Source organism: Scyliorhinus canicula, chromosome 5 (assembly GCF_902713615.1).
Source record: "Scyliorhinus canicula chromosome 5, sScyCan1.1, whole genome shotgun sequence".
Taxonomy (NCBI): domain Eukaryota; kingdom Metazoa; phylum Chordata; class Chondrichthyes; order Carcharhiniformes; family Scyliorhinidae; genus Scyliorhinus; species Scyliorhinus canicula.
The window spans coordinates 18,653,555-18,680,303 of NC_052150.1; the positions used below are offsets into that span (position 1 = coordinate 18,653,555).

Genomic DNA, 26,749 nt, shown 5'->3' on the forward strand with positions numbered 1-26,749 from the left:
GCCTTCTGGGATGTCTCCTGTCTCTGCCGATCTGCTATTGAAGCCCTCACGCATGTTTGTTTCACCCCCAGAATAGGCTATTTGCTCTCCTTAGCTGACCTCCCATATTCCAGCCTCCAGAACACTTGAGCTCTGCTGCTCGTATTCTAACCTACATCAAGTCACACTCACCTCTTACCCCCATACTCAGTTCCGTATGACTCCCAGTCTACTAATGCCTCAATTTAAAATTCTCTCATTCATGTACAAATGCCTCCATGACTTCCCGACTTACGTAATAGCTCAAAACACATCTGGAAACTGCATTCCTCCAACTCTGGACCTTTTGTGTACTCGAACACTCCCATTTCAGAACAATTGGCGGACATGCATTCACCTGACTTTGGCCCCAAGCTCTGGAATTTCCTGCCTTAACCTTTCTGTCTCTTCACTTCCCTCGCCTCCCTCTTTCTAACCAACCGCTCTGACCAGAGTTCAGTCACCTGCCCGGATGTCTTCTTCATTGGCTTGTTGCTGATCTTTCACAGTTATGAGGTCGCTTGGGACATTATCTTATGCTGTGGTACCGTTTGAATGAAAGTTGATTATTGTTATTGATTTTTTAAAAAATCTTTTTATTGGCATTTTCAAAATTTATAAACAGTTATATACATTGTTGGCTGTGTTTATTTAGTGTATTATACAGAAAGGTTTGTCTTGTCCTTCCCTTAATTTACCCTATTTACATTCTGTCGCCCTCTGGTTTGGCTTGTGGTCCATCCCAAAATTGTAAACAGCTAATCCCACTCGACCCGGTCAACAGTCTTCTCTGCATCCAGAGAGGCAGCAACTTCAGGGACAGTCGAAGCAGTTAGGGAAATTAAATGCCGAGAAGATGATGTACATTTCAGGTTAATTGGCGTCTCTTAGTTTACAAAGCCAGTTTTAGTCATCAGATATTATATCAGGAAGACATGGCTCAAAGCGACGCACCAGTACCTTAACTAACAGCTTAACATCTGTGTTGAAAGAGAGTGAGGCCGATAAGAGCCATCATCAGGGTCCCTGTCTTTTTTCAGTAGAAGCAAAATGGAAGCTTGAGTCAATGTAGGGGGCCTTGTGGTAATGAGTCGTTACACATATCCAGTAATAAGGGCACAAGTTGAGCAGTAGAACCTTTTATAAAAGTCAATAGGGAAGCCGTCAGGGCCTGGGGCCTCACCACTTTGCATCAACTTAATGCAGTTTGTTATCTCATCCAGGCACAGTCTCTGCTCTTGTCCACATCAACAGCTGGGATGTCCAAATTATTCAGGAAGTCAGCTGTTGCCATACCATAGAATGGGAGATAGATTTACAGAGGTTATGGTAAATGGAAGCGAAGGTCAAATTAATATCATGGGCGTCAGTAGTAAGAATATGGAAGGAGTCATAAATCTGGGAGATAAACAGAGAAGCAGACTGGCGACTGAGCCGGTGGGATAGTAGGCGGCCAGATTACTCCCCGTATTCATAGAAAGTCCCCCTTGAACGTCGTAACATGTGAACAGCTTTATTTCTGGAAAGTAAGTCAAATTGAGTCTGGAGCTTTAGCCTGTCTGCAGTGATGGAACCATCAATTCAGCGAACACGTGTAGTTGGATCTGAACAGAGGCTTTAATACACTTACAACAGAGCCAGCCTATTCGTCATTGAACTCCAGATGAAATGGCAGGCTGGCTCTAAGGCACTGATCTTTATACATCGGTCCCAGGGGGAGGGGTCCTGGGCGGAGCCCAGTACAAACTCTCGCGTACTCCCAGAGCGACTCCCCTGGTGGTCGGATAGTGCAACTGCACTTACAATGGTGGATAGTGAACATATATACACGGAGTTATATTGGCAACTATATACAGCATTGATCTTACAACGGGTAGATAATGAACATATATACATGGAGTGATATTGACAACTATATATAGTGTGAATCACATTCACCACATGCAGTAACTCAGGGTTGGGGGTTAATGGAATATTGGTCGTCCATATCTAAAATCGAATCTGCCAATTCTTGTTGTTTTAATTTTCTTTGTTTGATAATATATACATTCTAGGTAATTATATTTCTCCAGAGAACTGCCTTGAGGGTTTTCCATAATACTTATTGGGTGGTGGAATCAAATTTGTTTGTTTTAATAATGACATCTATACTGGTGGATATAGATTTGCAAAAAGCCTTGTCAGAAAGCAGGGTTGTGTCAAATCTCCATGTTTGCCGGCCATTAACTTTGGACATAAGATCCCAGTCAGGTGAGTGGGGCGTGTGATCTGATATAACCACAGCAGAATACTCGGCAGTTTTAGCTGTGGGGAAAAGAACTAGTCCAAACAGAAGTAGTCAATGTGTGAGTAAGCATGGTGGAAATGAGAGAGGTCAGAAAAGTCACTTGTGATCTGCGGAGGAAACTCCAAGGATCTACACAATCCATTTGAGTCGGAAATGTGGGAAGCACCTTTGAAACGCCAGAGATGGTGAAAGTTTTTGGACTTGAGCGATCCAGCTTTAGATCCCCTCTGAAAATAAATTAGGAAGATTAGGAAGGGAAGATAGAAGCGATGTGATAAATTTTGTATTGTCCCAATTCAGACCAAACTACAGGGGTTTGATAAAGTGTGCCACGATCTATTGTATAATGCCCATCAGAGTCTGAGATTACATTTAAGGGGGAGAAATGTATTCTTTTGTGAATCAAAATTGCTGTCCCCCTCTGCCATTAAAGCTAGAGTCAAACACTTGGCCAACCCATGTTTTACATACACGAAGGTGTGTTTCTTGAAAGAATGTAACTTGAGTGTTGAGGCTCTTGAGATGTGGATTGTTTGGAATGTTTTACTGGGCCATTTAACCCCCTAACATTCCATGTGACTAATCTGAGCGAGAGATCCCTGACAGCCTGAGCTAGTCATACGGGTGGGAAACTTTATAAAAGGGTCAGTACATTGACTGGAAATCCCTCCCACCCCACTCCATCCCCAGAACAGTCACCACACTCCCAAACCACTAGAACAAAAAACAATGTGATAATAAATATTTACCTCATCAAATCATGAATCAAATGCTAAGCACACCATTATAAACGAGACAAGCAGCAGATATATAGCTCACTGGGCTAAATCACTGGCTTTTAAAGCAGACCAAGCAGGCCAACAGCACGGTTCGATTCCCGTACCAGCCTCCCTGGACAGGTGCCGGAATGTGGCGACTAGGAGCTTTTCACAGTAACTTCATTGAAGCCTACTCGTGACAATAAGCATTTTTCATTTCATTTCATATATGACGTCCGTTGAATAATCATACTTGGTAGTCGGACATACCTCGACATATGAGCTATGTTATATAACATGCCATTGGAAAATCGCTTGTTCTAACTGCGCAGTAGGAGCTCCAGTATAAACGAACAGCCAAACATGCCTTTAATTTTGAGCATATTAAATGGCCTATACAGTTATTCAAACACACCCAACATCAAAACCACAAACTTAGTAAGCCCGTCGAGGATTAAATCTCTGCCACCGAAGGAAAGAGTTTGCCTTGTCTGGTACTTCAAAGAAGTGATCTTCTCCATTAAACGTGCCACGGAGACGGGCAGATCGAATTAGACCAAAGCTAATTCCTTTCTTGTACAATATGGACTTGATGTTGTCGAATGCAGCACACCCCCTTGCCAGGTCTGCACTCATGTCTGGGTAGAATGCAGCACGCCCCCTTGCCAGGTTGCACTCATGTCTGGGTAGAATGCAGCACGCCCCCTTGCCAGGTCTGCACTCATGTCTGGGTAGAATGCTGCACGCCCCCTTGCCAGGTCTGCACTCATGTCTGGGTAGAATGCTGCACGCCTCCTTGCCAGGTCTGCACTCATGTCTGGGTAGAATGCTGCACGCCCCCTTGCCAGGTCTGCACTCATGTCTGGGTAGAATGCAGCACGCCCCCTTGCCAGGTCTGCACTCATGTCTGGGTAGATCCCGATTGGGTGACCCTGGTAAGTAACATGGCGGTGCTCCTTTGACCATCAAAAAACAAGCTCCTGGGCAGCACGGTGGCGCAGTGGTAGCACTGCAGTCTCACGGTGCCGAGGTCCCAGGTTCGATCCCGGCTCTGGGTCACTGTCCGTGTGGAGTTTGCACATTCTCCCCGTGTTTGTGTGGATTTCGCCCCCACAACCCAAAGATGTGCAGGGTAGGTGTACCTTCGCCCACCACCTTTTTGAATAATCCCACCATAAACTGTGTTGGGGTTCGGTCTTCAGTCCCTTCTGGGTTTAATCAGCAATGTGTAAGCTTTGTCATTTTGGAAGGTTTTCCTGGTGATTGGCCTTCCCCAGCAAAGAAATGCTGTCCTTAATCGCTGCAGTCAGGCTGGTTTCCAGTGTAATGACCCTGTCACTGTGGTCCGAAAGCAGAGTCTCGCTGTTGGTAAGGGTGCTGGCATGAGAGTAGACAGCTAAACAAATGGTGTCAAGGGAGGACCAGTAGGACCCATCGATTCAGTTTTCGGCTCCAGAGCCAAACCTCATTGGGATTTGTCGAGCTCAGTGACCAGAATTCTGCTGAGAGTTTCGGTTGTGAGAGGCGTGGGGGGAGACGGCCGCCATCTTGACTGTAGCCGGCTCGACAGGGGGTATCTTTACCATTTAATATTTTCTGGCCTGTATTTTTTTATTTCTTGGGCATTTGAAACAAAAACTTGTTCCTTGAGTGTTTAAATTGATTTTCATGGCAGCAAATAACAATATAACTTCGCGCATTTAGAAAGAACCTTTCATGAGAATCGGCGGCAGAAACATCTCGGGCGCGATTCTCCCAAAACGGGAGAAATCGTAAAGCTGGCGTAAAACCTGGGCGGGTTTGATGCCAGCGCGCCCCTTCCCGACCGGGAACCGATTCTGGTCCCCGGTCGGGGCTAGCAGCCCGACGCCGTAGGCTCCGGCAAGACGGGCTTAACGAAAATCATAAGCCCGCTTGCCGGAGTTAGCGCCGGCTGACGCGTCATATGACGTCAGCCGCAACATGCGCAGTTTGGAAGACTCCAACCCGCGCATGCGCGGGTGACGTCATCGCGTTTTTGCGCGAACCCCGCGCATGCGCGGGCCGGGTTGCCCCTCAGCCGCCCCGCGAATGGATACTGCGGGGCGGCGGAAGGACAAGTAGTGCGCGGGCATCGGGCCCGCTGCCCGCAATCGGTGCCCACCGACGCGGGCCCATGGCACCCTTGGCACGACCGTGGTACGGCCGTGCCAATCGGTGCCATGGTTATTAATAGCGAGTTAGTAACGCCGTTTTTACGAACGGCAAGACCAGGTGTGTTTGCCGTTCGTAAAAACGGCGTAAAGGGCTGGGACTTCGGCCCATCTAACAGCTGAGAATCGCTCCCGGCGATTCGGGTCGGGACTTCGGCGGGGGGGGGGGGGGGAGAATAGCGGGAGGGCGGCAAAAATGTCGGGAAGGCCCTCCCGCTATTCTCCCACCCGTCGTGGGGGGCGGAGAATTTCGCCCCTCGTGCGTTCCCCTACATCACGCAACCAGAAGTTGCAAATGTGAATTTTAATGAGATAATGAAGCAACTAAATGAAATAATGCAGTTAATAAGATAACAAAATGGCTCAATCAAATGATATGCAGTTTATTGACATGACGTGCAAATAATTCAATGACAAGTGATTGTGGTGAGGGTAATTGATAACGTACATTGACACAATTCAATGAGGGATTGGACAGTTAGTGAATGGTGAACAGTTATCAACAGTTAACGAATTATTACACAGTTAAGGAAATATCACCAAATGACATAACGTGCGGGTAAAGTTAAAAGAAAAAGTTAATCTGCTGTTTAATGAGATACAGAGCACTCTAATCAGACAATAGTGGGGCACTACTTCAGTAAAGCACTGAAGTATCACCCAGAATCAACCTCTCAAGCCTCTAGGTTGGGGCTTAAACCCATAATCAATCTGACGTCCTTCATTCCGAAAAATGTGTTAAATTAGCACCGCTGAGATTAAGTTAGCTTTCAAAATGCTAAATTGATGGGACAGCGAGGCTTGCAATTATGGATTAAAAGGGGGGGGCGGGGCCGGGGGGGGCGGGCCGGGCCGGTCATGGCCGGTCCGCCCCGCCCCCCCCCTCGCCCCCGCCCCCGCCCCCCCCCTCCCTCGCCCCCGCCCCCCCCCCCCCCCCCCCCCCCCCCCCCCCCCCCCCCTCCTCGCCCCCCCCCTCTCGGCCCCGCCCCCTCCCCTCGCCCCCCCCGCCCCCTCCTCTCGGCCCCGCCCGCCCCCCCCAGTGTATTTACTCACTGTGAAATAATGTGGCTTAATGATTTGTATCAATTTATCTAACCAATCATTTGTAGACCACGCAAGAAATCCAGTTCAGATTACAAGGGCGTGATAGTTAGATCTCTTGATCATGCTGTTGTAGGTGGCTAAGGTAGGCTTGATCATACTGTTATAGGTGGCTAAGGTAGGCTTGGTCATACTGTTGTAGGTGGCTAAGGTAGGCTTGATCATACTATTGTAGGTGGCTAAGGTAGGCTTGATCATGCTGTTGTAGGTGGCTAAGGTAGGCTTGATCATACTATTGTAGGTGGCTAAGGTAGGCTTGATCATGCTGTTGTAGGTGGCTAAGGTAGGCTTGGTCATACTGTTGTAGGTGGCTAAGGTAGGCTTGATCATACTATTGTAGGTGGCTAAGGTAGGCTTGATCATGCTGTTGTAGGTGGCTAAGGTAGGCTTGATCATGCTGTTGTAGGTGGCTAAGGTAGGCTTGGTCATACTATTGTAGGTGGCTAAGGTAGGCTTGATCATACTATTGTAGGTGGCTAAGGTAGGCTTGATCATGCTGTTGTAGGTGGCTAAGGTAGGCTTGATCATGCTGTTGTAGGTGGCTAAGGTAGGCTTGATCATACTATTGTAGGTGGCTGAGGTAAGCTTGATCATATTGTTGTAGGTGGCTAAGGTAGGCTTGATCATACTATTGTAGGTGGCTAAGGTAGGCTTGATCATGCTGTTGTAGGTGGCTAAGGTAGGCTTGATCATGCTGTTGTAGGTGGCTAAGGTAGGCTTGATCATACTATTGTAGGTGGCTAAGGTAGGCTTGATCATGCTGTTGTAGGTGGCTAAGGTAGGCTTGATCATACTATTGTAGGTGGCCAAGGCAGGCTTGATCATACTATTGTAGGTGGCTAAGGTAGGCTTGATCATGCTGTTGTAGGTGGCTAAGGTAGGTTTGATCATGCTGTTGTAGGTGGCTAAGGTAGGCTTGATCATGCTGTTGTAGGTGGCTGAGGTAAGCTTGATCATACTATTGTAGGTGGCTAAGGTAGGCTTGATCATGCTGTTGTAAGTGGCTAAGGTAGGCTTGATCATACTATTGTAGGTGGCTAAGGTAGGCTTGATCATGCTGTTGTAGGTGGCTGAGGTAAGCTTGATCATACTGTTGTAGGTGGCTAAGGTAGGCTTGATCATGCTGTTGTAGGTGGCTAAGGTAGGCTTGATCATATTGTTGTAGGTGGCTAAGGTAGGCTTGATCATGCTGTTGTAGGTGGCTAAGGTAGGCTTGATCATGCTGTTGTAGGTGGCTAAGGTAGGCTTGATCATACTATTGTAGGTGGCTAAGGTAGGCTTGATCATGCTGTTGTAGGTGGCTGAGGTAAGCTTGATCATACTGTTGTAGGTGGCTAAGGTAGGCTTGATCATACTATTGTAGGTGGCTAAGGTAGGCTTGATCATGCTGTTGTAGGTGGCTAAGGTAGGCTTGATCATACTGTTGTAGGTGGCTGAGGTAAGCTTGATCATATTGTTGTAGGTGGCTAAGGTAGGCTTGATCATACTATTGTAGGTGGCTAAGGTAGGCTTGATCATACTGTTGTAGGTGGCTAAGGTAGGCTTGATCATGCTGTTGTAGGTGGCTAAGGTAGGCTTGGTCATACTATTGTAGATAGCTAAGGTAGGCTTGGTCATACTATTGTAGGTGGCTAAGGTAGGCTTGATCATACTATTGTAGGTGGCTAAGGTAGGCTTGATCATGCTGTTGTAGGTGGCTAAGGTAGGCTTGGTCATACTATTGTAGGTGGCTAAGGTAGGCTTGATCATACTATTGTAGGTGGCTAAGGTAGGCTTGGTCATACTGTTGTAGGTGGCTAAGGTAGGCTTGATCATACTATTGTAGGTGGCTAAGGTAGGCTTGATCATGCTGTTGTAGGTGGCTAAGGCAGGCTTGATCATACTGTTGTAGGTGGCTAAGGTAGGCTTGGTCATACTATTGTAGGTGGCTAAGGTAGGCTAGGTTAGTCCCTTTATTCAAAAAAGGTAACTAGTCAGAACCAGGGAATCTGAGGCATGTTACTTCAGTAACTGGCAAAATGTTCGAAGGGATCAGGCTAAATGTTATTAGAGGCTCAGAACATGGCTTCTGGGAGGGAAATTCATGTCCCACCAACCTAGTTGAATCTTATGGGGAGATAACCAGGTTGGGGGATAAAGACGGCTTGACGATATTGTATATTTGTTTTGTGCCCTTGGGGAGGTGTGGGTGAGATACCCTCTAGAACGGCTGCAGTCCGTGCGGTGTGGGCAACTACTGAGCCACGCGTTTTCCTGAACACAATAAGATAGTTAAGGAGCATCTAAATTAGTAGCAGTTGGATCGGGGACCTCTCACAGAGTAAAGTGTTTGTCTGGGTGCACCTCGCACTGCAAAGGATTTGAATGGGAGTCCCTCGAATTGTAAATGGCTAGGGTGAGTGGTTCTTGTGGTCTAAAGGGTTTGATTGGATCTACTTCACTGTAAATCTGAACCTATTGTCTTCAATTTCTTCCCTCCACCAGTGCCAGCCATATTTTCGATTGCCTGAGCCCTAAGCTCTGGAATCTCCTCTCTGTACCTCTCTGTTTCTCTGCCTCTCTCTCTCTCCCCTTACCTATCTGACCAAGTATTTGTTCATCAGTCCTGATGAACTGCTTTCGTGGTACGATGCCACATTTTGTTTATTAATGGGCGGCTGGGTGGCGCAGTGGTTAGCACTGCTGTCTACGGCGTTGAGGACACGGGTTCAATCCCGGCTCTGGGTCACTGTCTGTGTGGAGTTTGCACATTCTCCCCGTGTCTGCGTGGGTTTCACCCCCACAAGCCAAAGATGTGCAGGTTAGGTGGATTGGCCACGCTAAGTTGCCCTTAATTGGAAAAACAAATAATTGGGTCTTCTAAATTTATTTTTAAAACATTTTTGCTTAATAATGCACAAGAAACAGTTTGAGAGGCGAAAGGTCACTATGCAAATGCATGCTGTTAATAATGCTTTGTGAATTCAATTTTTCGTTGTTGTTATTGCACATTGTAAATGGTTGGATTGGATTTGTCACACCATGAATGATGGAATTGAATCTATCCCACACTGCTTGTATTCAATCACCATCTCACACAAATTGAATTGATTGGATCTCTCTCATGATAAAAGTGGCTGTATTGAACCTCACTCTGCAAATGGCTGTTTCCTTTAGCACTGGCCCACGAACAAATTAAAAATAATCCGTGCTAAATGGAGCAGAAGCATTGGAATACTCATTTGAACCACTCAGAGGACGACTTCTGTGCTTGTACTTGGGTTGTTTATGGATCCCGGTGCAAGGAAAATGCTTACGTACCATCTGGGTTAAATGTGTCCTGAACCTTGTCCCCACAAAGGCATAAAAGAAGGGGTTGAGACAGCAGTGGCAATAAGCCAGGTTCCGGGCAATGTAAAACGCGTAAAGCAATCGGTTTTCCATCTCGCAGGTTATGAATGCGGGGACCTGGAGTTCATTCAAGGAAAACAGGAAGATGACAATGTTGTAAGGTGCCCAACACACAAAGAACACCACCACAATGCAAAAGATAACTTTCACTGTTTTGTGCTTCTTCCTCGCTTTGCACCGAATGATGGTGCTGAGAATTCTGCAGTAACAGAACACAAATACAGCAAAGGGGATTAAGAAGAACAAGAAATTTTGCTGGTAACATCCTATCAGCTGCCATATGCGGCTACTCTCAGTTGGGTAGTTACTTACGCAGGACAAGCTCTCCTCCCAGTATTCCTCAACATCAGAGAAGATTACCTCCGGGATTGTAACTAATATACTAATTCCCCAAATGACTATACTGACTGCTGCAGCGTAGGAGATCTTTCTAGTTCTGAAGGCAGACACGGGATGGATGACAAGGAAGTATCTGTCAACAGTCATCGACGTCAGCAGCATGATCCCACTGTAGTAGCCGATGAAGAAGATTGCAGTCATTATCTTGCACATGGCCTTGCCGAAGATCCAGCCAGACGTGTGATCCACGGCCCAGAATGGAAGCGAGAAGGCGAAAAGCAAGTCGGAGGTGATGAGATTCAGAATAAAGATGTCTGTTGCACTCCTCAGCTTCTCGTATCTAACCAGTATCCACAAAGCCAGAACGTTCCCAACCAGGCTAACGATAAAGGCCAGGCTGTACAAGACTGGTGTAAATATGGTTCCAAATAAGTTGGGTTTATCTTTCTCACATAAATAAACAATGTCATAATCACTGTAGCCAGAGTATTCATAGTTGTAGTGGTCAGTGTGCAATTCAGGTTCTGTAGTTGACATAGTTGGACTCTTCAAACCCAGTCTTGTGTGATCATTCCTGGATGGGAACAGAAAATCAACTTCTTAACAGCTAAATTTTAAAAATTGTATTGAAATCGAATAGAGCTTCGAATTAGGTGCACAAACCTTCTTAAGTACTTTCCCTTATACAATTTATTGGAAACATGGTCAGGTATCTTTCCTTCTGAAGAATAGGCGGAAACCATTTCTTAATATCTTGCACTCTAACGATCATTTACAAACCCTGTCAAGGCCTCAGCAATTTCCTCTCTCTTTCCTCCTTCAGTATTCTGGGGCAGATCCCATCAGGCCCTGGGGACTTATCTACCTTAATATTTTGCAAGACGCCCAACACCTCGTCATTTTGGACCTCAATGTGACCCAGGCTATCTACACACCCTTCTCCAGACTCAACATCCACCAATTCCTTCTCTTTGGTGAATACTGATGCAAAGTGTTCATTTAGTACCTCGCCCATTCCATCTGGCTCCATACATAGATTCCCTTGCCTATCCTTCAGTGGGCCAACCCTTTCCCTGGCTACCCTCTTGCTTTTTATGTATATGTAAAAAGCCTTGGGATTTTCTTTAACCCTATTTGCCAGTGACTTTTCGTGACCCCTTTTAGTCCTCCTGACTCCTTGCTTAAGTTCCTTCCTACTTTCCTTATATTCCACACAGGCTTTGTCTGTTCCCAGACTTCTAGTCCTGACAAATGCCTCCTTTTTCTTTTTGACGAGGCCTACAATATCTCTCATTATCCAAGGTTCCCGAAATTTACCGTATTTTCAGGAACATGCCGGTCCTGAATTCGTTTCAACTGACATTTGAAAGCCTCCCACATGTCAGATGTTGATTTACCCTCAAACATCCGTCCCCAATCTAGGTTCTTCAGTTCCCGCCTAATATTGTTAGAATCAAACCATTCCATATTGAAAAAAGGGAACGGGACAAGGAATGTTAAAAAAGGCAAGTCTTAAAGCTTTGTGCCTTAATGCGCGGAACATTCACAATAAGATGGATATATTAATCGTGTAAATGGGTATGATATAGTCAGGATTACAGAGACATGCTGCAGCATGACTGGGGATGGGAACTGAACATCCAGGGGTATTCAATATTTAGGAAGGATAGACAAGAAGAAAAAGGTGGTGGGGTTGCATTCTGGTTAAAGAGGAAAGATTCTAGTTCAGATGATATGGAATCTGTATGGGTAGAGCTGACAAACACTAAGAGGCAAAAAACATGGGCAGCACAATGGCGCAGTGGTTAGCACTGGGACTGCGGCGCTGAGGACCTGGGTTTGAATCCCGGCCCTGGGTCACTGTCCGTGTGGAGTTTGCACATTCTCCCCATGTCTGCGTGGGTTTCGTCCCCACAACCCAAAGATGTGCAGGGTGGGTGTACTGGCCACACTAAATTGCCACTTAATTGGAAAAGAATAATAATTGGGCACTCGAAATTTATATTTTAAAAAAGAGGCAAAAAACATTAATGGGTGTTATCTTTAGACCCCCAAACTGTAGTGGTGAAGTTGAGGATAAACAGGAAATTAGATGTGACAAAGGAACATGTGTAATTATGGGTGACTTTGGTCTGCATATAGATTGGGCAAATCAAATTGGTCACAATGCGGTAGAGGAAGAATTCCTGGATTGTGTGCAGGATGGGTTTCTGGACCAATGCTTTGAGGAACCAAAGAGAGAACAGGCCATCCAAGACTGAGTACTTTGTAATGAGAAAGGAACAATTGGCAATCCAGTTGTGCAAGACCCTTTGGGGATGAGCGACCATAACCTTTGGGGATGAGCGACCATAATGTGATAGAATTCTTCATCAAGATGGAGAGTGAAGTAGTTGATTCTGAGACTAGGGTCCTGAATATAAATAAAGGAAACTGCGATGAAACGAAGTGCAAGTTGGCTATGATGAATTGAGGAACATTACTTAAAGCGACAATGGTGGTTAGGAAATGACAAACATTAAAAGAGCGCATGGGTGAACTGCAACAATTGTTAATTCTTCTCTGGCGCAAAAATAAAATTGAAAATGGGGCCTGACCATGGCTTACAAAGGAATAAGATCTCCAAATTTAGAGATGAGACCAGACTGGGTGGGAGGGTGAGCTGTAAGGAAGACGCAGAGATCCTTCCGTGTGATTTGGACATGCTGAGTGAGTGGGCAAATAAATGTCAGATGCTCTATCCTGTGGATAAATGTGAGGTTCTCCACTTTGATAGCAAAAACATGAAGGCAGATTATTATCTGAATGGCTATAGATTGGGAGGGCAATGTGCAACGAGCCCTGGGTGTCCTTGTCCACCAGTAAGTAAGCATGCAGGTGGTGAAGGTGGTAAATGGCATGTCGGCATTCATAGCGAGAGGATTCGAGTACAGGAGCAGAGATGTTTTTCTGCAATTGTACAGGGCCTTGGTGAGACCACACCTGGAGTATTGTGGGCAGTTTTGGTCTTTCTATCTGAGGAAGGATGTTCCTGCTTTAGAGGGAGTGCAGCGAATGTTTACCAGACTGATTCCTGGGATGGCGGGACTGACGTATGAGGAGAGATTGAGTCAGTTAGGATTATATTCGCTGGGGCTTAGAAGAATGAGGGAGATGTCGTAGAAACCTGTAAAGTTCTAACAGGACTAGACAGGGTAGATGCAGGAAGGACGTTCCCAATGGTGGGGGGTGTCCAGAACCAGGGGTCACAGTCCGAGGATATGGGTAAAACATTTAGGACTGAGGTGAGGAGAAATTTCTTCAACCAGGGAGTGATGAGCCGGTGGAATTTGTTACCACAGAAAGAAGTTGAGGCCATGTTTTCAAAAGGTGAGATATAGCACTTGGGACAAAGGGGAGCAAAGGCTATGGGGAGGAGGGGGTAGCGGGGACAGGTCACTGAGTTGGATGATCAGCCATGTTCATAATGAATGGCGGAGCAGGCTCGAAGGGCCAAATGGCCTCCTCCTGCTCCTTTTTCCTATGTTTCCATGTTTCCAACTTGGTGTTGTCAGTCTGTCTTTTGAACATTCAGTTCTGGATGGGCTGCATTACCTCCAGTTGAATATTGGGTCGTCTGAAGCTGTTGGTCTTGACCCCCACCAGAAACCCTATTCCCTTGTCCTGGCGTTCACAAACCATTCTCTCAGGCACATCCTTGGTGTTCCATTTGACCCCGAGTTCACATTCTGAGGCCATGGCAAAGGACTGGAAGCTCGCTTCACTTCCAATAATGTTTCTGCCGCTGCCTCAACCCGTCTGCTGCAGAAACCTCAACGATGCTTTTGTACCACAGGCCCGACTACCCAGAAAATGGTCAGAATGTGGAACTTGCCACCTTTTGGGGGCATTCTAGGAGCTAAACACACGAAGGAGAAAGAATAGAAGGTTTTGATGAAGGTTAGGTGAAGAAGGATCGGAGGAGATTCACGTGGAACACTGACATAGACGTTTTGCGTCAAATGGCCTGTTTCTGTGCAATAGAATTTATGTAGTTCAATGTAAGCGGTAAAAGAATCTGAGTAGAGATGAAGAAATCTTTTTTTTTGCATATATGGATCCAAATAATATTCATGCGATTTGGGGTGGCACAGTGGTTAGCACTGCAGTCTCACAGCACCAGGGACCTGGGTTCAATTCCGGCCTCGGGTGTCTGTCCATGTGGAGTCTGCACATTCTCCCCGTGTCTGCGAGGGTTACCTCCGGGTGCTCCGGTTCCCTCCCACTGTCCAAAGATGTGCAGGTTGGGTGGGTTGACCATGATAAATTGCCCTTAGTGTCCAAAACGGTTAGCTGGGGTTACGGGGATAGGTTAGGGGGAGTGGGGACCAGGTCGGGTGCTCTTTCAGAGGATTGGTGCAGACTTGATGGGCTGAATGGCCTCCTTCTGCACTGTACATTCTATGATTCTAGATCCTGTGGCAGCATCACTGAGTTTAACATTGGTGGGTCCTCGACCATTCTCAACCTCCGCTACACTCCCTGCCTCCTAAATATTGAGGCCTCTATTCTAAATAGGGGCTGTTTAGCACAGGGCTAAATCGCTGGCTTTGAAAGCAGACCAAGGCAGGCCAGCAGCACGGTTTGATTCCCGTAACAGCCTCCCCGAACAGACGCCGGAATGTGGCGACTAGGGGCTTTTCACAGTAACTTCATTTGAAGCCTACTCGTGACAATAAGCGATTTTCATTTCATTTCATTTCATTTCAAATGACCTCCCTGCTAAAGTCCAAACCTTGTTGGGCAACAGCTCTTCAATAATGCGGAACTGCTGCCGTCTTGAAACTGAGAATTGCATGATTTTCATTTCATATTCACGTGGCAAAATTTACCCTCCAGTTTGGAATCAGGAAGTGAGCGGTGCTTTGCCAATAAATAAAAACTCAGATGGATGGGTTTCAGCTTGGCAAAGGTTATTTTCGTGTAAAATTAATGATAACTTCCGGTGACGGTGATGCGCTGAGTAGACGCACATCAGGTGGCTCTCCTCCATATCATAACCACGTTCAGGCGAATCTTGCCGGGAAATTCGAAAGCAACTCACCCTTAAATTGAGAAAGGAAAGGGTTAGAGCCAGCATGCCAGCGCACGGGAGCTCGAGAGGCCGGAGGGACAGCAGAAGCAGAGGAAAAGGACACGAGCAGCAGGAGGATGAGCCAGCAGACCCACGAGGCGAGGGAGCTCTGACCACCTGAGAGAGAGGGAGGCTAACGACCCGAGCATCAACCCCCCCCCCCCCCCCCCCCCCCCCCCCCACCACCCTGAGACGGGTGGAAGGCATTCCTTACAAAGGGACTGTCTGCGATGAGAGAGGCGATAAAGGTGGAAATCCAGGTGGTGGTCAAGGTGGCGATGGTCTCCACGCAAAAAGCAATCGATGGACTTGGGAGGAAGGTGGAAGCGCACGGGAAACAATCTATGAATTGCAGCAAGCATCGACAGACCAGAGCGACAGGATCGTCACCATGGGGGCAGAAGTCAAAAAGGTTGGTGGCGGCTCAGGGGAGCTTGAAGGGGAAAGCCGAGGACCAGGAGAATAGGTCACCACTCCAGGTCATTCGAATTGTGGGCCTGCCAGAGGGGATTGAGGGCAGGGACCCGACAAACTACGTGGCTCAAATGCTGGGCAATCTAGTTGGGAGAGACACCCCCCCACCCCCCAACCCCACCCCCATCCCCCCGACCCCCCCCTGATCCCCCCACCCCCCCCGACCCCCCCCACCCCTCAACCCCACCACCACGACCCCCTCTGATCCCCCCACCTACCCCACCGATCCACCCCACCCCCACCACCACCCCCCACCACCACCCCCCACCACCTCCACCCCCCCACCCCCCCTCCGGAGATCGACAGAGCGCACAAATCGCTCTGGCCGAAACCCAAGGCGGGGCAACAACCGAGGGCGGTCATCGCAAAACTTCATCGATACCAGGGTTTTGAGAGGATCCTGAGGTGGGCGAGGTACACTAAGGTGAGTAGATGGGAAGGACATGGAATCCGGGTATATCAGGACATTGGGGCAGACTTGACAAACACAGGGCCGAATTTAACCAGGCAAAATCAGCCCTTTGCAAGAACGGGGTTGTGGTAGTCGGTACTAGGGGTATTACGGTACCCAGGTTGATCCTGTAAGACCATTGGTGTGGGAGGTACCTGAGACAGCAATATCATTGGTGAAGCCTGCCTGCTGGTTCCACCCAGTAAGGCGGAGTACAAGAGTCTGTGTCTCCCCAGCAGCTGCATTCTGTACCTGCGCTGCTGGGGGAAATATCTAGTCCAATAAAGCCTTCAATTGTCATCCAATTTCGCTTCTGGAGTCATTGATTGAGCATCAAGGGTAAGATTCAGAATGCTGTTCCCAGCCAGGCTCTGGATCACGTCCCAAAATAAGGAACGCTACTTTAACACCCCGTCGGAGGCGGACGTGTGTTCGGTCGGACGGCCTGAACAAAGGGCCAGGTGAGGCAGCGATAAAGGCAAAGCAGAGGAGGAAAGAGAGAAAAAAAGGAATCTCATGACACATGATACGTTTGTGTGGGACTGTGCTGCTTTGATCAGAAAGACCGAGTCATAGAGAAGGGCGAGAGCAGCCGAATGCAGGTGAGAGTGAGACACAGTCAGCGGGCAATGGACAGGGGTAAGATCAGCCCCTGGAAGGGGGCCTCCACACTGGCAGCAATTGCCAGCACAGGAAGGGGGGACTGCGATGCACTTCCTGGCAGGGAGGGAGCGTCTGGCTGGGGCGGAGTACATAGGGAGAGAGAGAGGGAACGCAAAGGAGGAGATGGGGATGGGGCAACACAGGGAGTGGGAGGGGCAGAGGGGGAGAAGGAACACACAGGGAACACAAAGGGAAGAAAGACTTGGTTTCCAGATTGGCTTCGACAGGTAAGGCGTAGGTCGAGAGAACAAGATGGCACTGCAAGTAGACACTTCGGAGGGTCCCTAAACAAAAGGAGACCCCGGAGTGCAGGGGCACACCCATGTAGCGTACACACAGTTAGCAGCCATATTGAGTGCCCGTTGGACAAAGGGACACCCCGGAGCGCAGGGACCCGATCTCATGGTGAGAACCGTGACTGCGGCCATTTTGGACAGCAACCTAACAACGGGAAACCCCAATGCAGGGGCGTGTCCACCAGGAAGGTATGGTTAATCCCACAGGAGCGGGGGGCCAACCCCCCCCCCCCCCCCCAATCAGGATAGTCACCTGGAATATCAAAGGCCTTAACGCCTCAGTGAAAATATCCAGTGTCTTCTCCCACTTAAGGAGTTTGAAAGCCGACATAGTTTCCCTGCAAGAGACGTACCTGAGGGACAAGGACCGACTGTGGGTACGGAAGGGCTGGGTGGGACAGACGTATCACTCGTGTTACGGGACAAGGATTAGGGGAGTAGCCATACTGATTAGTAAGAGGACGGTGTTCACGGCAACAATGACAGTTACGGTCCCAGGGGGACGGTACCTCATGGTCAGCGGTGTCCTAGACGTGGCACCGGTAGACCTGGTAAACGTGTACGCTCCCAACTGGGACGACAGACTTCATAAAGACCATGGCGGAAATCCCCGGAAATACTTATTTGCACACTTTGGAGGATTTCATACGTACTTTGGAAAGAAAGGCATTTGACAAAGTTTTTTTGCAGACTCAAGAAGACACAATTGACAAATGGTTCAGAGGCTGTTTCACAAGGTCTGTATCTCACTGGGCTAATCGCTGGCTTTGAAGGCAGACCAAGGCAAGCTAGCAGCACAGTTCAATTCCCGTACCAGCCTCCCCGGACAGGCGCCGGAATGTGGCGACTAGGGGCTTTTCACAGTAACTTCATTGAAGCCTACTCGTGACAATAAGCGATTTTCATTTTCATTTCATACTCCCAGTACACACACGACTGTGTGGCAAAATTTGGTTCCAACTCCATCTACAAGTTTGTTGACGATACCACCATAGTGGGCCGGATCGCGAATAACGACGAGTCACAATACAGGAGGGAGATTGAGACCTAGTGGAGTGGTGCAGCGACAACAATCTCTCCCTCAATGCCAGCAAAACTAAAGAGCTGGTCATTGACTTCAGGAAGCAACGTACTGCACACACCCCTGTCAGCATCAACGGGGCCGAGGTGGAGATGGTTAGCAGTCTCAAATTCCTAGGGGTGTACATCTCCAAAAATCTGTTCTGGTCCACCCACGTCGACGTTACCACCAAGAAAGCACAACAGTGCCTATACTTCCTCAGGAAACTAAGGAAATTCGGCATGTCCACATTAACTCTTACCAACTTTTACAGATGCACCATAGAAAGCATCCTATCTGGCTGCGTCACAGCCTGGTATGGCAACTGCTCGGCCCAAGACCGCAAGAATCTTCAGAGAGTCGTGAACACAGCCCAGTCCATCACACGAACCTGCCTCCCATCCATTGACTCCATCTACACCTCCTGCTGCCTGGGGAAAGCGGGTAGCATAATCAAAGATCCCTCCCACCCGGCTTACTCACTCTTCCAACTTCTTCCATCGGGCAGGAGATACAGAAGTCTGAGAACACGCACGAACAGACTCAGAAACAGCTTCTTCCCCACTGTTGCCAGACTCCTAAATGACCCTCTTATGGACTGACCTCATTAACACTACACCCCTGTATGCTTCATCCGATGCCGGTGCTTATGTAGTTACATTGTATACCTTGTGTTGCCCTATTATGTATTTTCTTTTATTCCCTTTTCTTCCCATGTACTGAATGATCTGTTGAGCTGCTCGCAGAAAAATATTTTTCACTGTACCTCGGTACATGTGACAATAAACAAATTCAATCCAATCCAAAAGTACATCACTAACAACCAGAACGGGGAAGTCTCACCCTCCACGTTCTGGGAGGCACTGACGGCTGTGATTAGGGGAGAGATTACAGCCTACAGATCTCGTAGAGACAGGGAAGAGAGGGTGGCCTGGCAACAACTGATCGACTCCATTCTGGAGATCAACTGAAAATACTCCGAGGCCCCGACCGTAGAGCTGCTGGCGGAGAGGAAAAAGCTACAAATGAACTTTAACCTGCTGTCCACCAGGAAAGGAGTGTACCAACTCCGCCAGGCACGGGGGACCTTCTGCGAACACGGAGAAAAGGCTGGCCGCCTACTGGCTCACCAGCTGAGAAAGCAGGCAGCCAGGGAGATAGCGCAGGGAAAGGATAATAGAGGCAGACTGGTAGTCGAACCAAAAAAGGTCAACCAAGCATTTGAGACCTTCTAACGAGGACTGTACACCTCTGAGCCCCCTGACAGGGGGATGAAATGGGATGAAACGGTTCCTCGATGGACTGGACATGCCAGTCGTGGGGGACGATAGGTGAGAGGAGGTGGAAGCACCAATAGGACTGGGCGAGATCATGGAGAGTATCAGCTCCATGCAGGCGGGGAAGGTGCCGGGACCCAATGGGTTCCCAGCGAACTTTTCCAAAACCTGCACCAACCCTGGCCCTACACATACGGGAAATGTTTGCGGATTCACTAACGAGGGGCACCCTGCCTCCAACGCTAACACAGGCCACTATATCGCTGATACCCAAAAAAGACAAAGACCTGACAGAGTACGGATCATATAGACCCATTTCGCTGCTCAATGTGGACGCGAAGATACTCGGGAAAGTCCTGGCCAAGAGACTGGAGAATTGCGTACCATAGGTGGTTGCAGAGGGCTTTATCAAGGGTACACAGCTAATCGCAAACATCAGGCGGCTGCTGAACGTAATAATGACCTAGTCCGGGGAGAGAACGCCAGAGGTGATCGTCTCCCTGGGCACAGAAAGGGCCCTCGACAGAGTCGAATGGAAATACCTCATTGAGGTACTGGAGCGGTTTGGGCTGGTGACGGGGATCATCCGGTGGGTTAAACACCTTACAACGCCCCCCCAAGGTGAGCGTTGGGACCAGTACCACCAGCTCTGAATACTTCCAGAGGCACAAGGCAAGGATACCCGCTGTCCCCGCTTTTCTTTGCCCTGGCAATCGAACGCCCACCGATCGCTCTGCGAGATGCGAAAAGTTGGAAGGGCATCCGAAGAGGAGGCAGAGAGCACAGAGTCTCACTGTATGCGGATGACCTGCCCCTTTACATCTCAGACCCACAGAACGGCCTATAAGTAATCATGAAGCTCCTGGAAGAGTTTGGAACCTTCTCGGGCTACAAACTCAACCTGGGCAAGAGCGAGGCATTCCCAGTGAACCCAAGTGGGGGAGGGACAGAGTTGGGGGATCTACCATTCAAACTAACCCAAAGCAAATTCCGCTACCAGGGTATCCCGATAGCCCAGGACTGGACACGGATCCACAAGTGGAACCTGACCAGTCGGGAGGAGGAAGTTGAAAACGACCCACAGAGATGGGATGTACTTCCGCTCTCCCTGGCGGGAGGGTGCAGACGATCAAGATGAATGTGCTGCCAAGGTTCCTCTTCCTGTTCAGATCCATACTGATCTTCATCTCCAAGGCCTTTTCCCAAGGGACAGACAGAATGATCATGGCGTTGTGTGTGTGTGTGTGTGTGGGGTGGGGTGGGGGGGGGGGGAAGAACCCAAGGATCCCCAGGTCTACGCTGCAAAGGAGGAAAAACATGTTCGACCTGGTCCTCCCGAACCTGCAATACTCCCATTGGGCAGCCACAGCCGAGAGGGTGAGGGGATGAGGGGATGGATACGAGAACCAAACACGGAATGGGTGAGGCTGGAGGAGGCCACCTGCAAAGGAACGACCCTCCGGGTCCTCGTCACAAGACATCCATCCCCTCCCGACAAAGAACACATTCTGCCCAGTGGCGGAGGCCACATTGGGCACGTGGAACCAAATGAGGCAGCATTTCAGTTTAACTGAGATGTCCTCCATCTGTGGTAACCACAAATTCCTGCCAGCTGTGCTAGACGGCAGCTTTAAGAAGTGGGGACAGGACAGGAGGACGCTAGCGGTCAGGGACTTTTACATGGGGGGCAGACTTGTGACCCTGGACGAACTAACGGAAGAACTGGAGCTATCGACAGGAACCCCGGCACCTTCAAATCAAACACTTTCTCCGCAATGAGACAGCAAGGTACCCTAGGGCCCCGAGAGACACTTTACGGGAGGAGCTATTAAACACAGACAGTAAGGAGATGGGGAACTATGGGGATATCCATGGACGGTTGCTGGAAAGGGCAAGGATACCATGGATGGAACTAGGGAGAAATGGGAGGATGAACTCGGGATGGAAGTAGGGTGAGGACTCTGGAGAGAAGCACGAAGTAGGCCCTACTCGACCTCCTCCTGCGCAAGGCTCAGCCTCATGCAGTTTAAAGTGGTGCATGGAGCGCACCCAACCAGAACCCGAATAAACATGTTCTTCCCGGAGGTGGAGGATAAATGTGAACCGTGTCAGGGGGGCCCAGCCAATCACACCCACATGTTCGGGGCCTGCCCAGACTTGTAGGTTTATGGACAGCCTTCTTCGAGGTGATGTCCAAGGTTGTGGGGGTGAGGGCGGAGCCGTGCCCAAGAGTGGCAGTGTTCAGTGTTTTGGACCAGCCAGAACTACACATGGGGAAGGGGGCCGATGCCCCGGCTCTTGCTTCCCTCATCGCACGCCGGAGAATCCTGCTCGGCTGGCGATCAGCAGCACCACCCACAGCTGCAGACTGGCTGGCAGACCTGGCAGAACATCTCAACCGGGGGAAGATCAATGACACCATCCGAGGGTCGGACGAGGGCTTCCACAAAGCAAGGAGATATTCGTTAGCCTTTTCCAAGACTTGTTCAAAGCCAACAGTGACTAGCGAGAGAGGGGGGGAGGGGAGAGGGGGAGACCGAGGAGGGCACACAGGCGCACACATAGTGAGCGGAGTGGGGAGGGAGGGGCGGGGGGGGAGGGAAAGGAGGGAACCCAGGGGAGTAGCAAAGAGAGACATGGGAAAGGAGAGAGGAATGGAGGGGGGGGGGGGGGGGGGGGGGGTAGGGAGCCCCCCTATCAATGGGGAGGAGGTAAAGGGGGGTGGGGGTGCAGGGAGGGAGGGACGACAGATGGAATGTGTAAAATTTGTACTTAAGAAGTATCATACCTTGTAAATATCACGTGCTTTATATGTTAAACTGTTATACTGTGAAAACTAGAAAATGCCAATAAAAATATATTTTTTTTAAAATCAATTATATGCACCTGCTTTATGGATACTTAAATTAATATTTGGACAATAAAAAATTGGTGCCTAAGCCTCCTTGTAATATAAACATTATCAGCAGAAAATAATCAGTTGAAAATAATACTTTTTTTTCCTTAAAACATACACTCGTGTCTTCAAAGTGCTCACTCAACTGTCAAGAATGATCCCTTCCAAAGTCTACACACACAACACCCTCCCTTTGTACAGTACATTTCAAAGCTTCTTCAAGCATTTCCAAGAATCTCTCTCTTTTTTAAATACACAAAAAATCCTTACCAAATACCTTTCTTGGGAAATATACCAGTAAATCACATCAAATGCCTTCCCGTCTAAGGTCCACAACTTTAGCAAGTCCCATCCCTTCCAAAGTGCACAAATAATCCCTTCAAAAATACTATGTAAAAGCACTTGGTCAGGATCTTCAATTCTAAAGTAATGTGCAGCCCTCGCTGTGAAACTTCTGATCTAAAACACAGAAATGAAAATCGCTTATTGTCACAAGTAGGCTTCAAATGAAGTTACTGTGAAAAGCCCCTAGTCGCCATATTCCGGCACCTGTTCGGGGAGGCTGGTACGGGAATTGAACTGTGCTGCTAGCTTGCCTTGGTCTGCCTTCAAAGCCAGCGATTAGCCCTGTGAGATACAGACCTTGTGAAACAACCTCTGAACCATTTGTCAATTGTGTCTTCTTGAGTCTGCAAAAAAACTTTGTCAAATGCCTTTCTTTCCAAAGTACGTATGAAATCCTCCAATGTGTGCAAATAAGTACACGTCTTAACTTTGCCTTGTTCCTCAGGTTGTAAAATCCATGTATATGTACAAACCATAAGTAAATTACACACGCCCGGCCAAATTGACCAGCTAGATTCCTTTGTAAGATATATCAACACCCCTTACCATGCCGCTTTCTGTCTCAATAAGTATAGAAGCATTTCTCCACCAAGAACTTTCTTTTCTAAAAGTACATGTGCGAACATTAAATGTGTTCCAATATTGTGCACAAATTTGTAAAGTATCTTACTTTCTAAAGGATAAATGTGAATACTATGAACTATCGTAGACCCTTGCCCAAGTACTTTTCCTTTTGAAGTACATCTATAACCCCTGGCATGTAACATCCCATCCAAAATGCATACAAACATCATCAGATATCTTCCTTTCTAAGATCTATGTGCAAACCTTACCTTCCAGTATAACTTACGCATATAAACTTTAAATATCTTAACTTCTACTTGTCCAATATCATTGCTTTATAACAATGAAACTTGATCAAATACTTTGATTTCTAAATTATGTATGGTCAAATGTCTTGCCTTTTTAAACACAAACCTTGTCACGGATCTTCGCTTCTCTAATGCTGAAATTTTCAATGTGAAACTTGCAAGCTTTCAATTATCCTTCGGTCAGCAGGACTTATCCCTCATTGTGGACCCAGGAAATGACTAATATAGAACAGGACTTTAAGGAACAACTTTTGGCCTTGACAGATGAATTACAAGAAACACAAAGAGATTTACTTTTCCTTACTTTATTTTCACAGAATCACAGAAAATACAGCACAGAAGAGGGTCTTCGGCCCATCGAGTCTGCATCGACGCATGCAAAACACCTGACCTGCCAACCTAATCCCATTTGCCAGCACTTGGCCCATCGCCTTGAATGTTATTACGAGTCAAGTGCTCATCCAGGTACTTTTTAAAGGATGTGAGGCAGCCCGCCTCCACCACCCTCCCAGGCAGTGCGTTCCAGACCGTCACCACCCTCTGGGTAAAAAGGTTTTTCCTCAAATCCCTCATAAACCTCCTGCCCCTCGCCTTGAACTTGTGTCCCCTCGTAACCGACCCTTCAACTAAGGGAAAACAGCTGCTCCCTATCCACCCTGTCCATGCTTCTCAATTTTGTACACCTCAAAAAGGTTGACCCTCAATCTTCTCTGCTCCAGCAAAAACAACCCAAGCCCATCCAACCTCTCCTCTTCATAACTTAAATGTTCCATCCCAGGCAACATTCTGGTGAATCTCCTCTGCACCCCCTCCAGTGCAATCACATCCTTCCTATAATGTGGCGACCAGAATTGCACACAGTCCTCCAGCTGTGGCCTCACTAAAGTTCTTTACAACTCCAACATGACCTCCCTGCTTTGGTAACCTACACCTCGATGTTCACACTAAGTAACTTGTAGCAATACTCCTGCTGGCAACAGAAAATGTTGCTGCATCTTCCTCATAACATACAGTGAGGGGCAGCACGGTGGCGCAGTGGGTTAGCCCTGCTGCCTCACGGCGCCGAGGTCCCAGGTTCGATCCCGGCTCTGGGTCACTGTCCGTGTGGAGTTTGCACATTCTCCCTGTGCTTGCGTGGGTTTCGCCCCCACAACCCAAAGATGTGCAGGCTAGGTGGATTGAACATGCTAAATTGCCCCTTAATTGGAAAAAGAAAATTAATTGGGTACTCTAAATTTATAAAAAAAATTTGAAAAAAAAAAATAACATACAGTGAATGCATAAGATTGTCATTAAACCTTCCATATAAATAGCGCTAATAGAAAATGGTACCTCCTGCCTCTAATAGTATGGATGCTGATGGTATATTTCTTTATGATAAATACTGAATCAGAAATTTGAATCAAATGATAACTTACACAGGGGCTGGAATTTCTCGTGTCGCCAGCAGCGGGAAAGGGGGAGGCGGGGGAATTTAATTTGCCATGCGGCCAAAAATCAGCTTCCCGACGTCAGGGTGAACTGTGGTGGTTGATGGCAAATGTTCATCCTGGAGTTCAGTTACTAGTGGTGTACCGCAAGGATCTGTTTTGGGGCCACTGCTGTTTGTCATTTTTATAAATGACCTGGAAGAGGGTGTAGAAGGATGGGTTAGTAAATTTGCAGATGACACGAAGGTCGGTGGAGTTGTGGATAGTGCTGAAGGATGCTATAGGATACAGAGGGACATAGATACGCTGCAGAGCTGGGCTGAGAGGTGGCAGATGGAGTTTAATGCGGAAAAGTGTGAGGTGGTTCACTTTGGAAGGAGTAACAGGAGTGCAGAGTACTGGGCTAATGGCAAGATTCTTGGTAGTGTAGATGAACAGAGAGATCTCGGCATCCAGGTACATAAATCCCTGAAAGTTGCAACCCAGGTTAATAGGGCTGTTAAGAAGGCATATGGTGTGCTAGCCTTTATCAGTAGGGGGATTGAGTTTCGGAGCCACAAGGTCATGCTGCAGCTGTACATAACTCTGGTGCGGCCACACCTGGAGTACTGCGTGCAGTTCTGGCCACCACATTATAGGAAGGATGTGGAAGCTTTGGAAAGGGTTCAGAGGAGATTTACTAGGATGTTGCCTGGTATGGAGGGAAGGTCTTACGAGGAAAGGCTCAGGGACTTGAGATTGTTTTTGTTAGAGAGGAGAAGGCTGAGAGGTGACTTAATAGAGACCTATAAGATAGTCAGAGGGTTAGATAGGGTGGACAGTGAGAGTCTTTTTCCTCGGATGGCGATGACCAACACGAGGGGACATAGCTTTAAATTGAGGGGTGGTAGATATAGGACAGATGTCAGAGGCAGTTTCTTTACTCAGAGAGTAGTAGGGGTGTGGAACGCCCTGCCTGCAACAGTAGTAGACTCGCCAACTTTAAGGGCATTTAAGTGGTCACTGGATAGACATATGGATGAAAATGGAATAGTGTAGGTCAGATAGGCTTCAGATGGTTTCACAGGTCGGCGCAACATCGAGGGCCGAAGGGCCCGTACTGCGCTGTAATGTTCTATGTTCTATGTCGGAAATTTCTTCTCAGGATGATAAAGGTAGGTCAAATTACCCGGAAGAACAATGTTGGGAAGCGCCCCTTTCTCATGAATTAGCAAGGATTACGAGCTCATTAAGAAGCCACCTGGTCGGAATTAAGCTCCCCTTCCAAATTTCAAGTTCCCTGTCAGTGGGAAATAGGCATTCACTTTTACAACAGTGTGGAAATGGCGTGCACCTGACGAGCTTCACTTCTTCCACAACTTTGAGGCCAGCAGATGCAGCACCAAACGGAGGCGGACCTAACGAGCTGGCCAGAGCAAGATCGCGCGGGTTCAGCTGTCCTGCACTCCTCCCTTCCCAAGCGGGAATCACTCCAACTCCCACCGGACTTGGGAGCGGAATCATGGAAGAGGACGGAGAATTATGTGCCCTACAGCAGTGCTTCTCAAACTATCTGATGTGGCGCACCGGCAGGTTTTTTTTCAATGTGCCAGGGACCGGTGAGCGAAACAAGCCAATCCAGCTGGGGGTTCGGGGGGGGGGGATGTGAACCCCCAGAAAACTTTTTGAGATATGTGTTATTGCAGGGGCAATTATATTACATTATATTATATTATTGCAAATATAATGGATATATAATAAAATATATATATATAAAAAAACAAGGAGATAAGTGTACACATCATGTA

General features: G+C 48.0%; 1 protein-coding gene across 2 annotated transcripts; it reads right to left on the bottom strand.

Annotated features, from left to right (window-relative positions):
• Window positions 1–9,132: 9,132 nt before the first annotated feature.
• Window positions 9,133–23,650, bottom strand: LOC119965823 (chemokine XC receptor 1-like). Of its 2 annotated transcripts, none has more exons than XM_038796704.1 (2): window positions 23,639–23,650; window positions 9,133–10,659 (listed from the first exon to the last, which is right to left on the bottom strand). In XM_038796704.1, exon 2 carries the CDS (start codon window positions 10,620–10,622, stop codon window positions 9,531–9,533), a length of 1,092 nt encoding a protein of 363 aa, XP_038652632.1. In that variant the 5' UTR covers window positions 10,623–10,659; window positions 23,639–23,650; the 3' UTR covers window positions 9,133–9,530. The 2 variants fall into 2 exon arrangements, with proteins under 2 accessions (XP_038652632.1, XP_038652631.1); XM_038796703.1 differs by lacking the exon at window positions 23,639–23,650 and adding an exon at window positions 22,586–22,712 and having other exon boundaries at window positions 9,135–10,659.
• Window positions 23,651–26,749: the final 3,099 nt, after the last annotated feature.